The sequence below is a fragment of the Cephus cinctus genome, unplaced genomic scaffold (genome assembly GCF_000341935.2).
Source record: "Cephus cinctus unplaced genomic scaffold, Ccin1 Ccin1_scaffold0101, whole genome shotgun sequence".
Classification (NCBI taxonomy): Eukaryota; Metazoa; Arthropoda; class Insecta; order Hymenoptera; family Cephidae; genus Cephus; species Cephus cinctus.
The window spans coordinates 2,563,374-2,584,471 of NW_014332838.1; the positions used below are offsets into that span (position 1 = coordinate 2,563,374).

At 39.2% G+C, this 21,098-nt stretch overlaps 2 protein-coding genes across 13 annotated transcripts in view; both read left to right on the forward strand.

The window, feature by feature from the left end:
• LOC107274765 overlaps window positions 1–11,532 on the forward strand; it is an 83,220-nt gene extending 71,688 nt beyond the window's left edge. For 2 of the 5 annotated variants that reach the window (XM_025091946.1, XM_025091947.1), the window contains exons 5-6: window positions 3,831–5,197; window positions 9,998–11,530. In XM_025091946.1, coding sequence (XP_024947714.1) covers window positions 3,831–5,197; window positions 9,998–10,088 — 1,458 coding nt within the window. In that variant the 3' untranslated portion in view covers window positions 10,089–11,530. Of the gene's footprint in view, window positions 1–3,830; window positions 5,198–6,669; window positions 7,962–9,997 lie in introns of those variants that run through there. The other 3 variants (XR_003061889.1, XM_025091948.1, XM_015754254.2) reach the window with 3 other exon arrangements.
• Window positions 11,533–12,439: 907 nt separating this feature from the next.
• LOC107274767 (calcium uptake protein 3, mitochondrial) overlaps window positions 12,440–21,098 on the forward strand; it is a 40,071-nt gene continuing 31,412 nt past the window's right edge. For 2 of the 8 annotated variants that reach the window (XM_015754261.2, XM_015754258.2), the window contains exon 1: window positions 13,415–13,677. In XM_015754261.2, coding sequence (XP_015609747.1) covers window positions 13,468–13,677 — 210 coding nt within the window. In that variant the 5' untranslated portion in view covers window positions 13,415–13,467. Of the gene's footprint in view, window positions 13,028–13,409; window positions 13,678–21,098 lie in introns of those variants that run through there. The other 6 variants (XM_025091956.1, XM_015754257.2, XM_025091954.1 and 3 more) reach the window with 6 other exon arrangements.

Below are 21,098 nucleotides of genomic sequence, written 5' to 3' on the forward strand. Positions count from 1 at the left end.
TCATTAAATTCATTGGCCGATTAAACTCTCGCGATCTGCAAACAAACGCGCTATACGAAAACTGCGGTCGTTGCCCTAGTGCATTGACTGTCATTTCTTGTCACAGCTGATTGCCATCTTACGACTCATCCTGATTACGATCATCGAGCTGGACGTGGGGAGATCGAATTAACGACGACGAGGACGATTGTAAGCTCGCGATCGCTGAACGACCAAACTACAGAGGTCACAACCTCCATGCTCTAGCACGTTAATCGGCGGGTCGCCGAAACATTTGAAATTCCTTAAACGATGGAGCTACTTTTTTTTCGTTAAAATGAACTTCCTTGCACTAGGTACACGTGCTTATGATCTACATGGGAGAATATTGTGCAATAAACAATAACGGAGTCTTTAAAATTATTCAGTTCCTATAACGAATAATTACCATATGTCTTCGTTTAACACTTCTACACCTATTTTAATAGAACTATTAATATAGCTATACTGTGTCTAAAAAATATGGTCCACCGATGAATTGAATTATACAGATTAAAAGTTAGTAATGATGAATATGATGAACAATTTGGAAACTGGCCAACGATCAGCGAAAAAATATATTCTTGTTTTACTATAAATGTAAAATAAATCGATCGTATGACAGATGTCAATTACGAGTAACAGATAATGCATATACGCTAAATGTTCTTGTGCGTATTTCTGGTATTTGTTGACGTAAAGGCAAAATCTTGAAAAACGCACTCATAACGTAAGATTAATATTTACGTCGATGAAATGGCAGACGTGAAATGACTGGCGCAGTAAAAACCAGTATGGTGGACAAAATGATGTGTCAATTCTTAACTCTCTCGATTCTGTCATGAATCAGCATTAATAATTAACTCCAAACAATCACTATACTTCCGGCATTCCAAGAATATGTATAAGATATAACGATTTACTTTAAAATCACATCTCTATTCGATTAACCTGCAGTATATTTTGAAGTGGCTTGTCGTTTATAAGATACACCACCATATCTATATGTATACGTGTATAACATTCCAGTCGCTACGGAAATGAAAGAGGCTCGAGAACGAGAAAGAAAACGAAGAATCACGTGATAACGTTTACGGAGACGAGAGAAGAGAAAATAGTCGTATCTCAAGTAAAAGGAATTGCTCGTAACAACCGCTAAGGAAACTTAACGTTAACGATGTTTATCAAATGACTCGCCCTCGTCGAAAACCAAAAAGTAACAGAGAGAAAACCAGAATTTGAAAAACATTTCAAAGTACATTTCTCTGTTCGCTTCGGACCAAGTAAAACAATAGCTGCACTCATCAGTGTCTAATACTTGGAAGCTATTTAGTCAAATGTCAGTATCAATTGCGCCAGTGAAGAATCCTAAAAATACCCTAGGAGGAAATTATCCAACGATTTACCTTCACCCTAAAATTATAACAAATCCACAAGTCATATATGTACATATGCGTTTATTTCCTATAGTATCATATATAGGGTGCCAATTGACTTTGACTTCATGTGAACTGTCCGGTCAGCCAATGCTTGATACTATACTGAGTCAAGATCGTGTGAGCGTCCAAATGCATATATGAACGCGTACGTAAATGACCGATAGTTACACGCGCAGCGCGATTGAAGTCCGTGTGACAGAGGAAGAGACTCATTAGGAAGTTACGTAGTTGGCGCTTTATCCTCGTAAGGGTGCACATATGTGACGTAAACACATGCACTACTTGCTATGTTACGTACATGTACATATATATATATTCACCATATGCGTTATATACACACGAGGAAGATTGTCGTTGTTACGTGAACGAATTGTGTAGTAATGCGATCCTTGGTTCAATGAACGCAGCTATTAATGTCTAGGAGGAATTAATGAATTTTTATTGAAATGTCTAGAGACAAGTTGACCGAACGATGCAGAACCCTTATCAGTATATTAACCTGAAATGCTAATAATTTTTTATAAAATTTGATCATTCCACTAGCAACGAAAATGTCGTTGCATCTTTACGTGGTATATCAATGACCTCGGAATGCGTATTGAGTATCCCAGTTTTGGTCCAAGTCGTATATCTTTAAGGAGACGTGTTCGGGGCTACGTTGATTATTTGCTGGTTCTACTTCAAGACAGAGCATACCATTTGTTTCCAGGTTTTGACCTAATTCATGGGTCAATGTTATGATAATTGCCCTCGATAAACGAATTGCCTCAGTCCCAATGACTTTCACTGTTTTCACCGAGAGATAAACGACAGGCGCTACTTTGATATCTTCGTCCGCCTTTGTAGGTGATTAATAAGTTTTAAAGAAATTAATAAGAAATACTATATTTGGAGAAAGAGAAATAGTGACAGGAAATGATAATTTTTTGTCTTTTAGTCATTAATACATCAGCCTATTAATGACTTGACAAATTTATTTAAAGAGAAAGAGCACGCTTGAAAATTGTCACGCAAGGTCGATAGAGAGGAAACTTTTTATTAAAGATTCCTCTCTTATTACCAAATGTATCCTCGACTTCAATTATACGTCGCGGACTAATTGTATTTATAAACTTGAGGTGTAGCCCGCTGCTAGAGATCTAGATCGTTGTAGCAAGCACTGACGACGATTTCTTTTTATATCATTCCGTAAAAATCGATCCTAATTAATAAACTATTTCTAAAAGGTATTAATCCCCTTCTCCCTTCGTTATCGAGGTACAATCTTTTACAGACAAACCAGAGAAGTAGGAAAAGTAAACTCGGACTTTCTGCGTCTAGTAAAGAATAGAGAATATTCCCATCGAAAAGTTCACGACAGACTCAATGTTTTTCACGCGCATCTTAGTTCGACAGATCTTCTCTCGGCACTGCGTTCTATATATATAGTTGAGGATTCTGGCCTCGTGAGTCAGAGAGAGCAAAAGCACCACGGAAAGCTCGCACGCGCTCTATATTTCTACGTCCTCTAGACCGTTACGTCACGTCTACGTCGACGTCGCGCCCAGTTCCGTATTAGAGCAAGCGACATTCCTTCCCAGCCTTAAAGCCGAGTATAGTGTACGCATTCATGAAATCGTACTATCTCCTACACTCCCTGAAAAGTATTATGAAAGCATACACAGGGTACACCGAAATCATTAGGACTTCGTCAAACCCTAGAACAGTTCAAAATACTTGATAATGATACAAGTGTATAAAGATTACATTTTTTTTTTCAATTTTAAGAATACGACAAATTATTCCGAAACAATAAAAACTGATTTAGGGGTCTCATCAAGAGGGTCGGTAATTCGATGATAATCATGGACAGGACAAATGGTCTATAATTTCGAGGAATTAATAAAGCATTAAACGATTCGGGGTTATACGAAGATAGTCCGCGTGGACTCCCCGAAGGAAGCAGAGCGATTAGCTCACGTATCCCATCTGCTGTCTCCTCGACGTCCCGCTGCTTCGTGGACCCGCTGTGCTGCTTCCTCGAAGTAGCATGTTCGTACGAGATAAAGCACAGCCAAATGATCCAAGAGTGCTAAATATTTTCGCGAAGAATAATCTTCGCAAAAAGCGTTTAGCTAAAAGTTCATGGGTAGTTAAGCAGCCATAGTGCTACTGGGTTACGTAGTTAACTTTGTATATCTATTGGCTGAGCACTAAAGTCCTTGCGAGGTACGGTCGAGTATGTTGGACGACCCGACGCGAATACCAATCCCATAATAATAATAATAATCGCGAGGTGACAAGTAAGCATTGATAAATAAAATTTATATTCCCGCGAAACATGTGCAGGAGGATGCAGTCATGTATAAACGCTTCTCGATTTTTCTGTTGCAGCGCGAATACACGGAAGACTGCGTGTTCAACGAGACCTTGGAGCAGCACAACTACAACACGTACAGCTCGGTGCGGTGGTCGACGCCGCGAAAGACGCTGTACCTTGGGCTGAACCGACGTGGACAGCCCAGAAGAGTTCAGGCGCGAGGTCATAACCTGGGAAGACTGTCGGCCTATGCGAGAGTACTTACCCAGGTTGCGCTACCCGAACGGGTAGACGCCTTGCAGAAGAGGATGATGGGCGCTCATCACAATATTCGACATCAGCACAACGTCCATCGTCTTCACAATCTTCAGCAGCAGGCACTGTGCCCGCCGCTGCCGCCACAAGAGAAAGACGGCAGGGACAGGTTCAGGTGCAGGAAGCGAAAGAAGCGGAAGAAGAAAAAGAGAAGATGTAGGGAGGGCGAGACACCCGGACCACAGTGCGAAGTTCCTGCAGATAGTTACTATGATAATAACTCCGGTAGCGGCGAGGGTCCGCCACAGTCGAAGAGATCGTGCGAGGGCGCAGCCAGCGAGGAAGCCTGCAGAAGACAGGCGCTTAACACACCGTCGAAGAAGAGGAAGTCGCGGATAGAGGAGAACGTGGCTACGGATGGCATGGTCGGCCGCGCGGCCGCTCGTCATCAGCAGCAGCGCAAAGGTCCCAAGGGTAAGAAATCTCCAAACTCGAAAAAAACAAATGGCGCGGGCGACGGGCAGAAAAAGCCTAACGGAATAAATGGAAAGAGAAAGGGTGTAGGACCGAAGAGGAACTCTTCTCATGTGGCCATCAGGAAGAAAGGATCTGGCAGGGTCACCAGAACAACGCTGCCCATAGGCTCTGGCTCAATGATGTCACCCTTGTCCTGGTATCATGGTGTGTCAACAACTCCATCAACGGGGGACGATGCTTTCCCTAGAAGAAGATTGAAAACACCATCCCCGTTAAACGACGTGACGGAACCCTCGACTAAACTCAAACAGAACCCGGATTCACGTCGAGGAAAATACTTAGGCCTCAATCGACGTAAATCCTTGAGGACGACTGTCCAAACCCCCGTCCTTACCACAGACCAAGAAAATACGGATGACCAGACGATCCTAGCCTCGACCACAGAGCTTCCTTACGATCATCCCGACTATACTACCTTCTTGGAATCTGCGACGGAAAACGGTGACGACCCTTCATCCGATTTCCCCGTTTCCGATGAGGACCTCATGACCCTCCTAGTTGACTCGACCAGTCCTACTCCTGACTTGGACTCCACCGACGGATACGACGACTACAGTTACCCTAACACCCCTCTGATGTTGAGCTTAGCCGAAACTGCGAAGAGGGATGAAGCCATTCGAACGCCATTCCCCCCGGAGAGACTGGCCATGTAAGGAACAGCCTGTAGCATGTTTGAGGATGCTCGTATTCACACGACTCGCTTCATTCACCTTTTCAGAACGACAGAATGCATCTGGCAAAGAGTGCGTGCCGAGAGTGCAGTATGTCAGACAATGAGAGTGAGAGTCGGGAGAATGAATGAGGCGCCGAATGAGAATGAACGATGTAGAGTGTGTACGGGAAGGGGAGAATGAGAGAATGATGTAATGAGGAAATGAGAACCCATGATGGGATGCACCCAAACTGACCACCCAGCCACCCACTCACATTGTAAATATGCAAAATGCTTACCATGGTATGCCGATCGCGCTCAAGTCCTTTTATCGCATATTCTGATGACGATCCATGTCCCATCCTTACCGGTAGAGAGCACCTCCTCCAAAACCATCACCCATCTAGGTATAAGGATCAAGGGTATTGTAGCATGCGAGGAATGCACTGGTCAAGACAATAATGCCAAAAGGAATCGATGCTGTAATATCATCATTGCTAGGTCTTACCTAATACTCTATCTATTATTCTCATTAGATTGCAAATTCGCCTTGCGCGCCGATAGTCAAATTTATCTTAGATCGGTTGCATTCATGTGTATCAATGTCGTTCATTTGTCGCTCGTCATTCGCCACAAAACGTTACATTTCATATGTCGCTCACGCACTATATTTATTTCTCAGACATATCGCTCATTGCGTACAGAACTAATGCTCCTTCAATGATATCCTCTATCTACTATTGCTGATGCTATTATCTTTGCTGATACTTTTGCCGCGACCATCTAGTACTTACTGCCAGTAACATTCAGACTTGTCAGAAAATGAAAAAAAAATAAATAAAAAGGTTTTTCACGATGGTAATGATGGCAGCCTGCAATCAATCGCATTTCTGTAAATGGACCTTTGAGTATTGACGTAAAAAGCATACACCTTATATAAATAGCATTGACGTAGATTTTCAATGGCGGGATGCTTGTCAGTATTCAAACGTGTCTGGATTTTCTCTATCCTTATATCCATTGAATTTATACATCGGGTCGACATCTATAATATTCTTCCATAAGAATTTCATACGATTGCCGATTCACGATTTATGCATTTTCTAAACTGACTTTGTTATCGCTTTTTCTGACATTGAAGACATACTGCCTGATAACAGGTCTATGTAAACTGTACGTTTCCTCTCATTTTACTTCTGTTTTCCATCATCCTCGAATGCTCCTATTGTAACGATATAAATAACGATCTTCCAATCTGTTGATGTCCGAAGATCATCCATACCGCGTCGCCACGCGGGGTAAGCAAACTATTAATCTAGTAGCCTATTTATTGAACGATTTAACGAATTATTTATTATTGAAAAAAGAAAAGCAACCGACTCCGTGTACATAAAAAAATAAATTACGATCATCACTCATCGATCATCTGCATTGAATTCTATGTTCTTTCGCATTGTGTCTGTTTTTAGGTACACGAATTTGCCAAAAATGCCTCGGGCCGTTTACGCTCGGCCGTAGCTTCTAATCCTAGCAACGAGTTGCAAAGTGGCCGCTGAGATTTATGGATTTTTGGCGAATTCCGAATTATTAGAATTTCTTTTATGTATGCGTACTTTGGTGAATGAGTTCGCGAACGACTCAAAGCAGCTGTAGAAGTAAAAGACGACTGTCGTAGGCTGTACGGTTAAAAGGCAAATACTCTAAAGTGTATTAAGTGTACTGTAAAGGCGTTTCTGTGCTTGTAAGGTGCGTCAACGCACGTCTGTAGGATGGCGTGTGTTATGGAGAGAAAAAAGGTATTAGAAAATTTAGGTGAAAAAAAAAACAAAATTAAATTTTCAATTTTTCTAATTTCAAACAATCGAGCCATATTTTGCCGCGCAATTTTCACCCGTCTTTTTTTTCGACAAGTTTACTTAAAAATTTTTAACATATTTTTGTTTGGTTTTTTTCTTTCCTAGAAATTTAAAACTTATTAAATATCTAATGATCGTATGTTTGGAGTACGAATGTATTTTTTTTTTTTTTTTTTTTATTCGAGGCACCTTGTACTTTTTGTGGTATTATCAGGAAACAAAGAGGGACGGCAAATATCAAACGATTATAAAAAAGTAGTATGGATAAGCGTCATCAGTATTAACAAGATTAACGTAATTTGGTAATTACGTTTTGAAAATTCGTCGTATAATTTTCAATTGCGAATTTTAAGGTCAAAAATGCGAAATGTGAATTCATCGCCAGAGCACAGAAACGTCTACGATCCACAAGGACGTAATGTCGAAAAGAAGTAAACGAGTGCTGTACTGCCATTTTGACATTGTATTTAAATTCATAGACTGAAACTATTAAAGTTAGAAATGTAACTAATTAGAAATTGATAAAACAGGAGAAAAAAGGCTATGCTATACAAGACGCTCTGACACATTTCGAAGTTAGAGATGAACCGTCTTACTTTTTCGAATTTCATCGTTCCTTCTTTTTTTTCAAACCAAGCATCCGCCCATGTTCAATGCTGTTTTGTGATATTATCAAAAAAGAAAAAAAAACGCCACGTAAAGTCATCGTATATTACCTTTGTAATTGCATACCCCATCTGTCCCCTACTTCGTGTGTTACCCTACCACAAACATTTCGAAAACGTATCCCAAAAACGCTAGAGAAGAAAAACATATCAGAGTAAAAAAAAAAATAGTATAAGAAAGGAAAAGACCTGCGACAATATATGATTAACGTTGTTTATGCAAATTGCATAACGACTGCGTACATGCATACTCTGTAACAAATAATTGAATACCGAGGAAGCGATGGACTACTTGGTTTTTTATTTAAAAAGAAAAATCGAAATTGATAAAAATTGACAAGCGAGCCAGTATACAATTCCTCGGAAAGTCCCATCCTTTCCCATCGATCATCGACCAGCTCCCTATCAAAGACCCCTCCACATCGTCGCCATATAATTTCTAGGAATAATAAACGAATTATTATTGAATATCACGAAACAATGTGCTTCATTCTCACCCATCTTTCTCTAATTTATCACATCCGTTCGATTACCAAATTGTCCCAATGACATGAAATTCAATCAAATCAGTACCTACTGGATATGATAAGAAGTTTACATATATAATCAGTTAAATATTTTGCAGGAGTCAATTGATCAAAGAAAATTTTCATTTTCACTTCGTTTCCTGTTCAGTTAAAATTCTAATAATAGATAATCAATGATTTCTAATTAATCATATCTATATCAAGTGTGTACCATTTTGGTACTAAATATATAACGTTACTTATGTATATAATTATTCGGTATATATCCGCAATGCTGTTACACGGGACCTTGAATGCAGTTCAACGTCCCCAGACGAAGAACCAATCGTATACCAACGCGACAGAAGTATCCCTTGCAAAATTTCGCTCTCGCGAATTTATTAGTCTCATCCGATTAAGTTTTGCGTCTGATGTCATTGGCGACTTGCGAATCGATCGACCCGACAGCCCAGCAAACGATCGGCCCCGGTTCCGTCCTTTACGCTCGTGAACGTAAAGAAACTCGAGAAGGCAACGCGATACCCTATCCTGGCCTCTTGGTATTCAAACGTCCCACAGTGATTGTCGTAGACGCGAAAGAAATTTCCTACGCGAAATTCTATTTTTGCGAACGCCGTCCCCTACAGCCTGGCAAATCTCGCGACCTTGCCCGACGTCACAAAGTGACGTTACGTATGCAGAGTGTACGTGCCGTTACGCATGTGTACCATCGAAAAATTATACCGCTCTCTATAAATTCATTGGCGTAGTCCACGCGTATGCCTGCGTCACTGTCAAACTTGCCATTACGTATATACACATACGTTTGCTTGCTCATACGTTTCACCAATTTCGATAATGTCTATTGTGTAAATAGAGCTGTCACGATTGTATTAATTAAATTAGTCATTCGTGTCCGTAACCAAGATACAATTCAAAATTATCTTGTACATAACAATAACAACTTTGTGATACACTTGAATATTTGCAAATCTAATTTCATTGTACGATCATGAACGGTACGCCTGTTTATTATACATAGCATTTTCGTTTTAGACTTTTCATACAGAACAAAATTTCTACCTGAAATTTTGTGATATGAAAAAAAGTTGAAAAAATAAATGAATTTTATTTTAATACGTTAAATTAAGTATGCCAGATTAAATTTTGCAATTAATCATTTTTCTAGATAATAAAATTGTGTGGGCGCCACTGACCTTTTTTGTTATATCAGTTACGGACTTTTTTATATCAGACAAAAAAAAAGAATATAAAGATAACCTATTCAAGGAATATAAAATAGCAAATCAACGGTAGCTACGCTCTTGGTGCGATAACTATCACTTTATATATTCAGAGTGGTCTGATACGGTCGAATATTGTTTGTCGGTCCTGTGTAACGTTCGCCCATGGCGTCGTTTAATCATCCAATGAAATCTTTAGTTTGCACATAACGTCGACATCGCGCAGATAGTCATGCCGCTGGAAATTATATTAAAAATTATATACATGCTCCTATCAAGCTATCATTTGCATACGAATAATCACAGCACAGCACAGTTATCAGTAAAATACTTTAATTGGATTATATAATTCCGGTACTTATACACTCTACATAATATTTAAAATTTTCCTGATTCCACAAAAATAATCAAGTCAAACTTCTTATCAACGATATCAACAATCATAACAAATTAAAATTCCAGATCCACGAACAGGACAGGATATTTATTTTTTAAGAAATTTTTATACCTTTTTTTATTCTCCTAGAAAAACTCAAAGAGCCGCCGCCCTACCAGTAAACCTAACCAGGATGAAATCAGCCGAAGTCACCCTAATCTCACACCAAAGTTTAGAGTAGATTTCATCTAGCGGTGAGGTGGTCCAGGTGATTCCTGCCCAGTCACCGGGACGAATCATCGTGGAAAGTCCTTCTGTCATTCCGTGAACGAGGACCACCGAGCATAGGCACGCTTCGACATTATTCTATGTGAACGCCTAAATGACTGACGAAGTCACTCAGGAAAATGACTGACGAAGTGACTTGCCTGCATTCGTTACGGCAAACCATATGGCTTCTTGTATCACGTGTATAGATACATATGTGTATACGTATGCATGGACAGGTAGGTAACTATAGGTAGCTTCTACTCTACTAAATGTATATTTAAACACACTAGTGTTTTCCATGCTGAGGGTATCGCGTGAAATCAATCACTCTGGGTGCTGTTCGTTCATCAGTATCCTAGTACGGTCATTTATCTCGCGTGACTGCCGACTAGTTGCGATATCATCAATTACAGGTACTGCACGACGGATTTTCATCGGTAGAATGGCTCTTGGATATAGGGATGCTGTTATATATTATTACGTGATAACTGTATTGATAGATTGCAGTACAGAGAAATTTTGAAATTTTATTCTCACGATTAGAAATTGGATTAGAATAATTCTATTCTTGTTACTATAATAGTGGAATACATTGTTATGTATTTTTCATTTTCATTATCGGTATAATACTAAACACGAGAGTTTTATTTTTTTTTTACGTTTGATATAAGGAATTTCTTTGAGTATCTCTTATCACTTTTTATTCTCTTAAATGAGAAGAGTTTAGAAATTATTCTGGATTAAAAATTATAAGTGAATCGTCTACGTGTAAAACGATTCAATTTGTATTGTCGATCGTACTGATAGATAAGGTGTCACTTCAATTATGTGAAATTGGTCGCGACTGACTGCATCTCTACGTGAACTTCACACGAATGTCGCTCGCTTTCTTTAGAGAAAGCCCAGAGGCGTCTTAACAACGTTGAGATTAATTTTCATCAAAGGACGTATTTCGCATCGTTGGATTCACTCATGGCTCAATTACACGTGTCAAGATCAAATGATGACCCAGCACTAATTCAAAGTGAGGACAACGCTCGTATAGTATAACGCTTATAAGAGTTATGTAACACCAATGCAAATTAGTTACTAGTGGTATATAATAATACAAAAACAATTTTGTACTATATTTAAAAAATTATATTTTGTAATTAAAAATTTATGTAATTAATTGTATTATATTTTTTAAATCTTTTTCCGGGCAGTTAAAATTACTTGTCATGAAAAAGTCAAGCGATTGCATCTAAGGTAGATTTCTCCCTTCGCTTTACCCACTTACCATCCTTGAAATGGTTTAACATTTTTTTAAATTTAGAATTGCCCCTCTTTAAAGTGAAAGAGGACTGGCATGCTATTATATTATAATGTAACAATTCGAGTGACAAGATCTGCCTCAAGTCGAGCAAAGTCAAGTATAAAGTCTCGTCTCGACTGTACCATCTCGGATGCTGGGCGGCGCGTGACAGCGCTGGAGAGATAATTTTCAATTATTCAAATAAGCGAAAGATGCGAGAACTCGATAGGGTTGCGATGTCCTCGGCCGACGCACTGCGGTGGTCTTGAAAAGTGCGACGCATCCGTGTATCACGTAATGTTCTAGATCTCTTTGAACGTTTAAGAGTTTCAGGCCGATGGCAGCTGCGGTATGTTAGCCTTCTAAATGGAGTCAAATGATTTTTTCTATTTTTTTACTCGCCCCGAAAACAACACCGTTTGCGTACCAAGTCGTGTTTCAGAGTACAACTTATTTTTTCTTTACTAGAGTCGTTAAAACTTCTTACAGTAATACCACGAAGTGTACTTAAAGTTTTCTTGCTAAACACTTCCAAGAATTAACTGATAATATTAGAAGACCTTAGACGCGTGATAAATCTGATAAATTTATATGTGTAAGCAATTGTCTAAAACGGCAAGTATACAAAAACTGGATCAATTCAAATATGTACGTACTATAAGTCATTTTTATTTAAACTAAACATTATTATAATGCGTTTCTAATTCTAAAATACGTTAGATATATACAGTAGGACTTTGATAACTCAAACTTCTATAAGTCATATATCTCTATAAGACTATGGTTTTTCGAATTTTCTAATGCTTCGATTCTATAACTGAAAAACCCCGATAGATCGAAACTACGATAACTCCAAGCATATTTTGTTTCCCTTAAAATTCGAATTATCGAAGCGCCACTGTATATTGAATTATATATACAATTTTTTTTTCTTCATTTTACTGGCGGCTTTGAACTCTCAAATCATTAGCCGGTATTTGCATAATTAAAAGTTTATATATCAATATTAAATATTTACCTGAGGACACAGTTACCATATTATTTTTACACAGTTTTTTCAGCGTTGTCTTGAACGCCAAGATGCAGGCGAGTGCATCCAATGCGGCATTTAGTTACATAACGTACTATATGTTAAAAGGTGAGTCCCTCTACATGCTCTATTTTCTATTTACACGGTAACCTTATACGTATCGCGGGGATTTATTCCGCATTGTATTCAGATGAGAAACGAAGAAGATGCGAGCCTTGATAAGTGAGACATTCCACAGGGAGGATCTTCGATTACTTCTTATTCCTCGCGTACCCAAATGCGCCATCGTATCATCCTCCGCTTTTATCTCAATATAAATTCTCATCACAAGATAAACTCAAGACGATCAATGAAGTATAGCGCTCATTGACACTGTAACATTTAAGCGAAGCACTCTTTTTCCAAAGTGCAGCTACTCAAATAGCGTGCAACAGTTTTTACTTCTTTTACGAAACTTCCCATCCCGTTCCGTTCCCTTTTTTGAAATTTGTTTGCCACTCAGCCAAGTAGCAAGTCCCATCAGACCGAGATCTTACGTAATAGCAGCGCCACGAGACAGCCAAAGTAACAAGAAGGCCTATACCACGTGAGTAATAATATCGTTAATATTTATTTTGCACGCTTACGCACCATCTATCGAGCCGACAGTTAACGAATTTATTACACATTTTGAAAATTAAACACACACGTATAATCTCCAGTCGTTGATAATCATTTGAGTGAGGTAGTCCGACTTCCTTTTACTGAATTTCTGAATCATCACATGACGTAATATCTATATGTAGAAAGTTAAGCCACGTGCACTGACGCGCACGAGTGCAAACAGGTTCCAACCTGAAAATTTCAGCTAGTATGTATGAAAGTCACGGTAATATCAAGTGGTGAACCCTCTTTGGAGTGTCATCAAAACTATTGTAAGTTATTTTCGTACGGGTAAGGGATGCAAAAAATCTTACAGTCTATTTATAAACGAACGAACCTACGAACGTCGTGCGTGCGCAGCCCGCACGTCTGGACGTCACCGCAATGGCGGCTCTGGCGAGTCTGTCAAGGCGAATCTCTGTATTTTCGCGAAATATTCACGATGTCCCACGCAATTACGGTACACGTGCTCGTGTCAGTGGTTTATCTAAATGGAGAACTAGCGCTGGATTACTCGTTACGGGCTCGATAGCCTTCGTTTTGCTACAAAAGTACTCAAGACTGAATACCGTTCACGCTTTGAAGACACGAAAGGTACGTAGTTAACCTTCTTTGTAATGTCAACTCCTCATTCGGACTACAAATTGGATGACAGTTATTCAGTGTACAGTTATTCAGTCAACACTTTGCACCAATCTGCACCTTTACTGTCATCCACTACAGTATCTCTCTCACGGTATCTCGGCTTGCGCCGTTTAAACCGCGCACACTACTGCATTATGGGTCTAATGTTTTTGGAAATGGTTTTTACACCAAGTTATTGGATACCACAGTGTTTTCCTGTTGCGGCACAGATCCCACCCTGATTTTGATAAGAATGACCTTACAGTGATATACTCGTTATGATTTTGGTGAGGGAGCTACTTATGTATATATTTCGTCGGAAGTTGCTGTATTGATTTATAGGCTACGAGGGAGGACTGCGCTCCTGCGGATGAACTGAACCTGCGGAAATTAAGAAGCTTAGAATTTAGTTTTATAAGCATACCGGATGAATTTAAATTCAATTTTTATTTTATAGAGCCAATCTCGACATATTACAATTTAACGAAAAACAAACAGAAAACGCGCAAAAACGAAGGAAGCTTTAATTATAATACTAAACAGACATCAGGTGCATTTTCAAAAAAAGTATAAACTACGCGGCTTTACGTACGTTGTTATGTCTGCTCGGTGTATTTTTTACTAGGACAGGATTGTAACTTATTCTTGGAGTCATCTCCTCGTCGCTTTACGGTGAGATACAGGGGTTGGAGGAAGCCATTAATTTTATTTTATCTGAATTTAATAAAACACCGAGGACCATCAACACCCTAGCATAGACTTAGATCTCAAGATAATAACTGGTGTAATGTTTCTTATGGGAATTCGATTTCGAGTAAAAGATTACCATATACCTTTACGAAATTTTTCTATTTGTCCTTTTACTTAATTTCGCTCTCCTGGTTTAATAGTGCCATTCTTAAACGACTTACCCATAAGTCATAAATGCCTTCGAATTTTATCATCCAGCAACAGATGATTATTTTTTTACCATCTAAAAGCCCACATATAAAGTGCAGCAAAGCAAACAAGTCAAATTTACATCGTTTCCATATTAGACGTATTGTTTGCCCCTGCAAATGAAGAATTTCTTCCATAAATCAAACCGTAACCCGAAAATAGAACTAACAGAGTCAAAAATAAATCAGTCGAACCAATGTCGAGGGCATTTTTCGAATCCCATGGGATATTCTTACATATGAAAAAAAAATCGAATTAAAAAAATCAAACTAGTCTCAAAACCCCATAGCCAAATTTCATCCTACAGACCCAAGAAACTACCAACATTATTTTTGCCCGTTCATTAGGTTCTTCCTACATAACTCTACTTACGCATACATATCAGCACTTCGCACGTACCCGGTGTCCTAATCGAAGCTGCATAACGAATAAAAAAAATGTAATACTCCCCAGACTTTGATCTCACTCACAAAATCCTAATATGAATTCGACATCCTGTGCGTGTGACAAAAACCATCCAACCCTACATCTTTAGAAACTTAATTATATGAAATCACTGAGTGGGTAACTTCCAGCATGAATTAATGTAATATGTACAGGGTGTCTCTCAAAGGCCGAACGCCATAAATATCCCTAGTATACAATTCTCGAAACGTCTCGTGGACAGTGGTCAGACCCCCTATAGCGTCGGCACCTTTCCTTCCATCTCACCACGTTCTTCGTACTCGTACAGTCTCTCACACGATACAAGAATTTTTTTTATTAAGGTACCATCCGTGTCCGGAACGCAAAGGCACAATTTTGGGGAACGGCTTCATACAAGAATTTATTTACGAGATATGTATGGAGAAGAGTAGTATATGGGATCCCATGAAATTTCCTGCCCCATAATGGAGTAAACTTGCGCACTTGACACGCTACGTAAATAAGTAACTTAAATGCCTAGAATATATCTACACCTATATATTTATCAAGGTCGCTGGGTAAATCATACCGATAAGTTCCTGGCAGATTGATAATTACATGTCAGGGCCGTGCATACCAGAGGCGCGCAATTCCTCTATCCAGCACATATCCTCGTACGTGGTTTCCGCCGGGATGGAATGGCTGTCAGGAGAGAATCTCATGCGAGAGACAACGTGGAGACTGTGTATATACAAGTGAAATATTTCCATATACTTACCAGTATTTATCGTGAAGTCGCTCGCATGTGTATCAGTACCTATGCATTCTGTATGTATCTTGGAATATTCTTATCAATAACTCCGTGAAATACCGAGCACTCTATCGTGGACCACACGCGGCTCTAATGCAAAGATAAACGCGTCTTCAACCCTCCTCTCGCGTTTCTGCTCTCTGAGTGGAATATGGGAAACGTGAAATATATCCGGAGAACTACAGAAACACAAGTTAGACGGGGCTCTATTGTGACAATACCTTTAGGGTTACTCATGCGAGGATCAACGTACTCGCAGCATCCCTGTATACCAAGGGATCAGTAAAGGCTCCTCACGATTTTTTAGATACGTATACTATAGTTATACTTACATAGTGTACTAATGTGCATATATGTGTGTATATATATATATCTACCTACCTTAGTGATCTGCTGGGCCAAACGTTTTGCCGACTTAGGCATATCTCATTTTTTATGCCCTGTCAAAACTTTTTTAAAGATCGACCACCCCGGGAGCGATGTTCGGGATTCACGGGGGTCGCGATCCCTAATTTTTGTTTGCGATATTTTTTCTCCTCTTTTCACTTCTCTTGAACATTGCTCGTATGCGCTGCTATGCATCTATATATCTAGATCGTTGAATATGGAGTGAGTACAACGATCAGAGATCTTGGAAATATTGAAATCCGATAAAATTGTTAATCAGTGTAATCGAGCCGCAGTGAGAGACGAAGAAGAAAATATCTCGGTCTTGTGAGTAAATGCAGTGTCTGGATTATCTTGAATCAAATGAAATTACTCCATGCGCTTAATGAGATGTATCTGAAATTCCTGAAATGGCTTGGTGAGCAAACGCATTTCTCAGACTTCACATTACCTACTTCTCCTTCTCCGCTGACAGTCTAGCACGTGGAACGCTTATCGTTAGATAACAAATTTAAACAAGGTCGCAGTTCGAAATTGACTTATTGATTATTTTTATTCTTCAATATATCCCTATACTGTATACACTCTGAATGCAATCAGTTAAAATTTAAAAAATTCATATCATAAACATTGATTAATGCACTTCCTTATACAATCATTAATGGTCTATCGTGAAGACAAATTTGAAGGTACTTTTTATTTTCTAAATAGAATTGAATATTTTCTATACGTCCTGTCAAAATCAAGTTATACATTTTTACCCTAAAATCCTATAGGATACCCTGTAGAGAAAGAAAAGTGAAACAAAAAAAAACAGTAGCCTAATTATAATTCAGTGAAATAGTATAAACACAGCACAGATAATATTCTAGGAAGTCATGGAATGTCATTCCCATCATTTTGAAGATCTCACTCTCGTGAACATCAATGCTGTCGCGTGTCGCCAAGTATTTCCCGCGAACTCCTGCACGCTCTTCCCACGCGTCTCGACGCTTATAAAAGCAATTGCATCCGACGCTCGCGGACCGTTTAGCGTCATTGTCTACACACCAGATGCATAACGCTTACGATATTATTCAAGTAGACTGTCGATTGCGATACTTATGTAAATGTGAATAAAAATGAAATCTCAATGGATGCAATCCATAAGCTTATAGACAGGCGCGTGTGGGTGGTAAAGATCGTAAAACCACTCAGGTGATGAAGCCTCGAAGAAGAAGAAGAAGAAAGGAGCCGAGACGCACATCCACAGGAGGACGTATGTGAAATGAAATGGAATAAACGTGTTGCACTGATTTAGAATCGGCTGCGTCCTAATTGGCCCGAGGTATAAATCATCGTTTCGGCATTACCGAGTCGCGAGTCCATGCCGCATCGCATCTGCAGCATCTTTGCATCCCCGCACTCTCGTGCACTTGGTGAACTATATATACCAGTCGATTGTAACAGTGGGTATGAACTAGCTATAGTACGTGCGAGGAATAAGATATGCATTTAATATGTGAAGTCCATGGGACGTACAGCAGGGATTTTTTTTATTAGAATTAAAAATTGCATCATTGTACTGTCCGGGTATAATCTAATGCATTATGTCAGCATAAGATGGCGAATTGAAATCATCGCCTTCACGGTCTCCCTACGAATTTAAACGAGGCCCTGTAGGCTGCCTTAATCTTCTATCGCGTGTACGCGTCAGGCCGAGCCCATTTGTAATCGTTGCGAATGAGTTGCTGGGTTAATTAAAGGCAATGCACTTGTATGACGGCGGCCCTTTTACGTTATACTATACGAGCTGACTCGTTTCGCGCTCGTTAAAGAGGAGAAAATTTCAGTTTACGATAGCAATTTTACTTAGTGCGATCCCCACGGAAATGGGTCAGTGCGAATCAAGGGAGAAGTCGGTACTAGATGCTGCACTTTTGGCGCGGTTTAATAATTTTAGCAATTGTCCCATAAAATTGTAAGACACTTTGATTCGGAGAAAATCTTCAAGAGATGCTGTATCATCATTGTTAATGAAAAATCAATCTCACGATGTTAAAGAGATATTCTGTCATCAATGAGATGTATAGTCGGTATGCGAGTCTAATGTGTTTTTTGACAGTTCACTAGAAAAATGCAATCTTTAACAAATAACATGAATTTCTATGAAATTCTGGAAACGTACGCAAAAATAGAAGAAAATCATGTAAGCGCGTACTTTGCAATAAAAATTTGATGGACTGCCACGTGTGACTTGCCGGTGACTTAAATGTTTTCGATCTGTCAAAAAACCACGTGGAACTCGTGGATCGACTATAGGTTCTATAATACAATGATGATTTGTGGTGATGCTCTTAACTATTATTGTCATTATATCTAACGACTATGACGAGCCTGTCATGGCTGATTTTCAACACAGACTCCCAACTACTCGATATCCGATCCGCGTCATGGAATCAACCGTGTGCAAAGTCACGGCTAGGTTAACGACCATTGATGTAACTCGGGAAAGGATTTGTTGAGTGGCGTGTGCCGGGAATCACGTAGACCGTAGTAATTCACAATCAGCCTTCAGCGAAACTGTCAGTTGTGACCTCATAGATACGTTAACCAACGCAAAACCTTTCGTGACAATTTATGTCATCTGTGCACTGTATATACATATCCATATATGTGCATGCAAGATGGATCGCGTAGGCTAAAATTTCCGCAAGACGAAATTGCGGTCATAGGTTATTCCTGAGAATTGATACGTCAGATGATAAATTCCAAACTAATATAAAGGCTCAATGTACGACGTATCAGGCTGCTACCTAATAGGATTCGCGAATTTGCGAAAAGCAATTTTTGCCACACCCTGTCCTTGTAAGGAACATTCCGCCAGTCTGTTCCTCGTGTTAATTTATTGGGCGAAAAGATCCCACGCTCTGGCATGGCAGCACGAAGCAGCTAGGGTTCTTGGTATTTCACGTGGCAGGCCCCGAGAATAGTGTTTGGTATGAAAATAGAAAAATTCAGTTGCTTGTTGATCGTCGGGAAATTAATAGGAATCTTATTGAGAGGGCAGTAGGGAAGATTCTCGCACGTGTTCGCTGCTCCATTTTTGTTTGTAGGCTACCTACTGGCTACCTGCACCTCTGGGTGTAGGGATGCACTTTTTGCTGGCCACGTGTACTGGAGACACGGTAACCCACAGTGCATTGGGACTGTCGGTCCTTCATTCTTTTTCTTTTATTCTCAGGCTCCCGCTGGACTCTTGAAAACTCTTGTAACGTCACTGATGAGACGTAGCATCTGTAGACTTTTGGAAAAGTCTCTCAAAGACATTGACATTAGAAACGTCACTTTTTATATTATTGATAATTTAGCAACTGTCGTGCACTTGTCACTTTTTCAAACACATCAGGCAGATCATAAGGTAATGCAAATCCAAGTATGACGAAGTGTCTTTTTCCCTATCTTTTCTATGGTAGTGACTACTAACGAAAGCACTGCCACAGTGAGTTATAGCCACGTATTAAAAAGTAAGAACACACTTTCAAGTGTACAAAAAGTGACTAACATAGAAAGGATAGGGAGCATTACTTCGCCATGCATTTGGATACACAATGCCGCAGTACTGATAAGAAATTGATTCTTATAATATAGAATTAGAGAAAGTATTTGATTGGAAAAAAAGTTTAACTTGAACAGAAAAAATTGTTTACTAAATACTTTAATAATGACGTCATAATATTGCATATTGACTCGATAATTATATATTTCCAGTGATTTGCGACAGCGAACTAACGTAATCTTAGAACCAACATATAGATTTTGTATTGGAAAGTTTATAATTAACGATTTGTCAACTAAGTTCCTTAACAAAAAATTTGTTTTTCTATCTAAAATTAAGAGAAGATTTCTATTTTACGAAAGTTTTTATAAATAAATTGTGAATAACATTTAAAGGGCTTTGACTTTTTCAAAATACGCTCTTTCTACACAAAAGTCAATGACCACCTGAATGAGCTCATATGGCAGCTGTCATATAATTTTTATATATCTACAGGTATCCATATGTGCATGTCTCACAACATAAAACACGATTCAATACCCAACATAAAACAGGATCGTGTCTATGCTCTTGATTTATGGGCGCTTACTGGGGTGCCCTTATGTCGATATGTTATTCCATATTAGATTTACGTCTTGAATTTTGTCTCTTTTATGGTTACGCCTCGAGACCGTGCATATGTTTTGATTTAGTCAGATTCGAAAACAGTGGGCCCGTAGCAGGGTAGTCGTAGAGAAGTGCATCGCCGCCGGCTCTGTAAACGAGGAAATGTAAAAAATTCTTAGACAGTCATGGCGACCAAGCCGATATAGAAGTGGGTTACGTAGGCCTGTTACTTTTCGAGAAAACGGTAAACAGGAATGTTTGTTGCTCAAACTGAAGATTCCCTCGAGATCTGTGGACGCCGCGCGCCGCGGCGTTTGATTCTATCGAACGGCGTCAACTATTAACCATATAACTTTTACCCATAACCCTGACCAAAAGGAGCCGTTTAGCCATGAATTTATGGTTCCTCAATTGGATGATTACAGGGCAAACCCATAATGGGACCAGAAGATTGTGGTCGAAGATATATCAACCAAAACCATGAAATTTAATATAGAAAAATCGAGCTATACGAGAAATATGTTAATAAAGTCTATATTAAAAAAAAAGCCAAATTTTCATTTCTATACAAATGGTACACCACGTGTATCTCTCACGTGACCGTCTCGATTTCAAGAATAATTATGAGACCGATCAATTGTTGAAAAAAAGAACCAAATTCACCTTGAGAAACTGCCGTATATTTAAAGCGACCCCCCCCCCCCC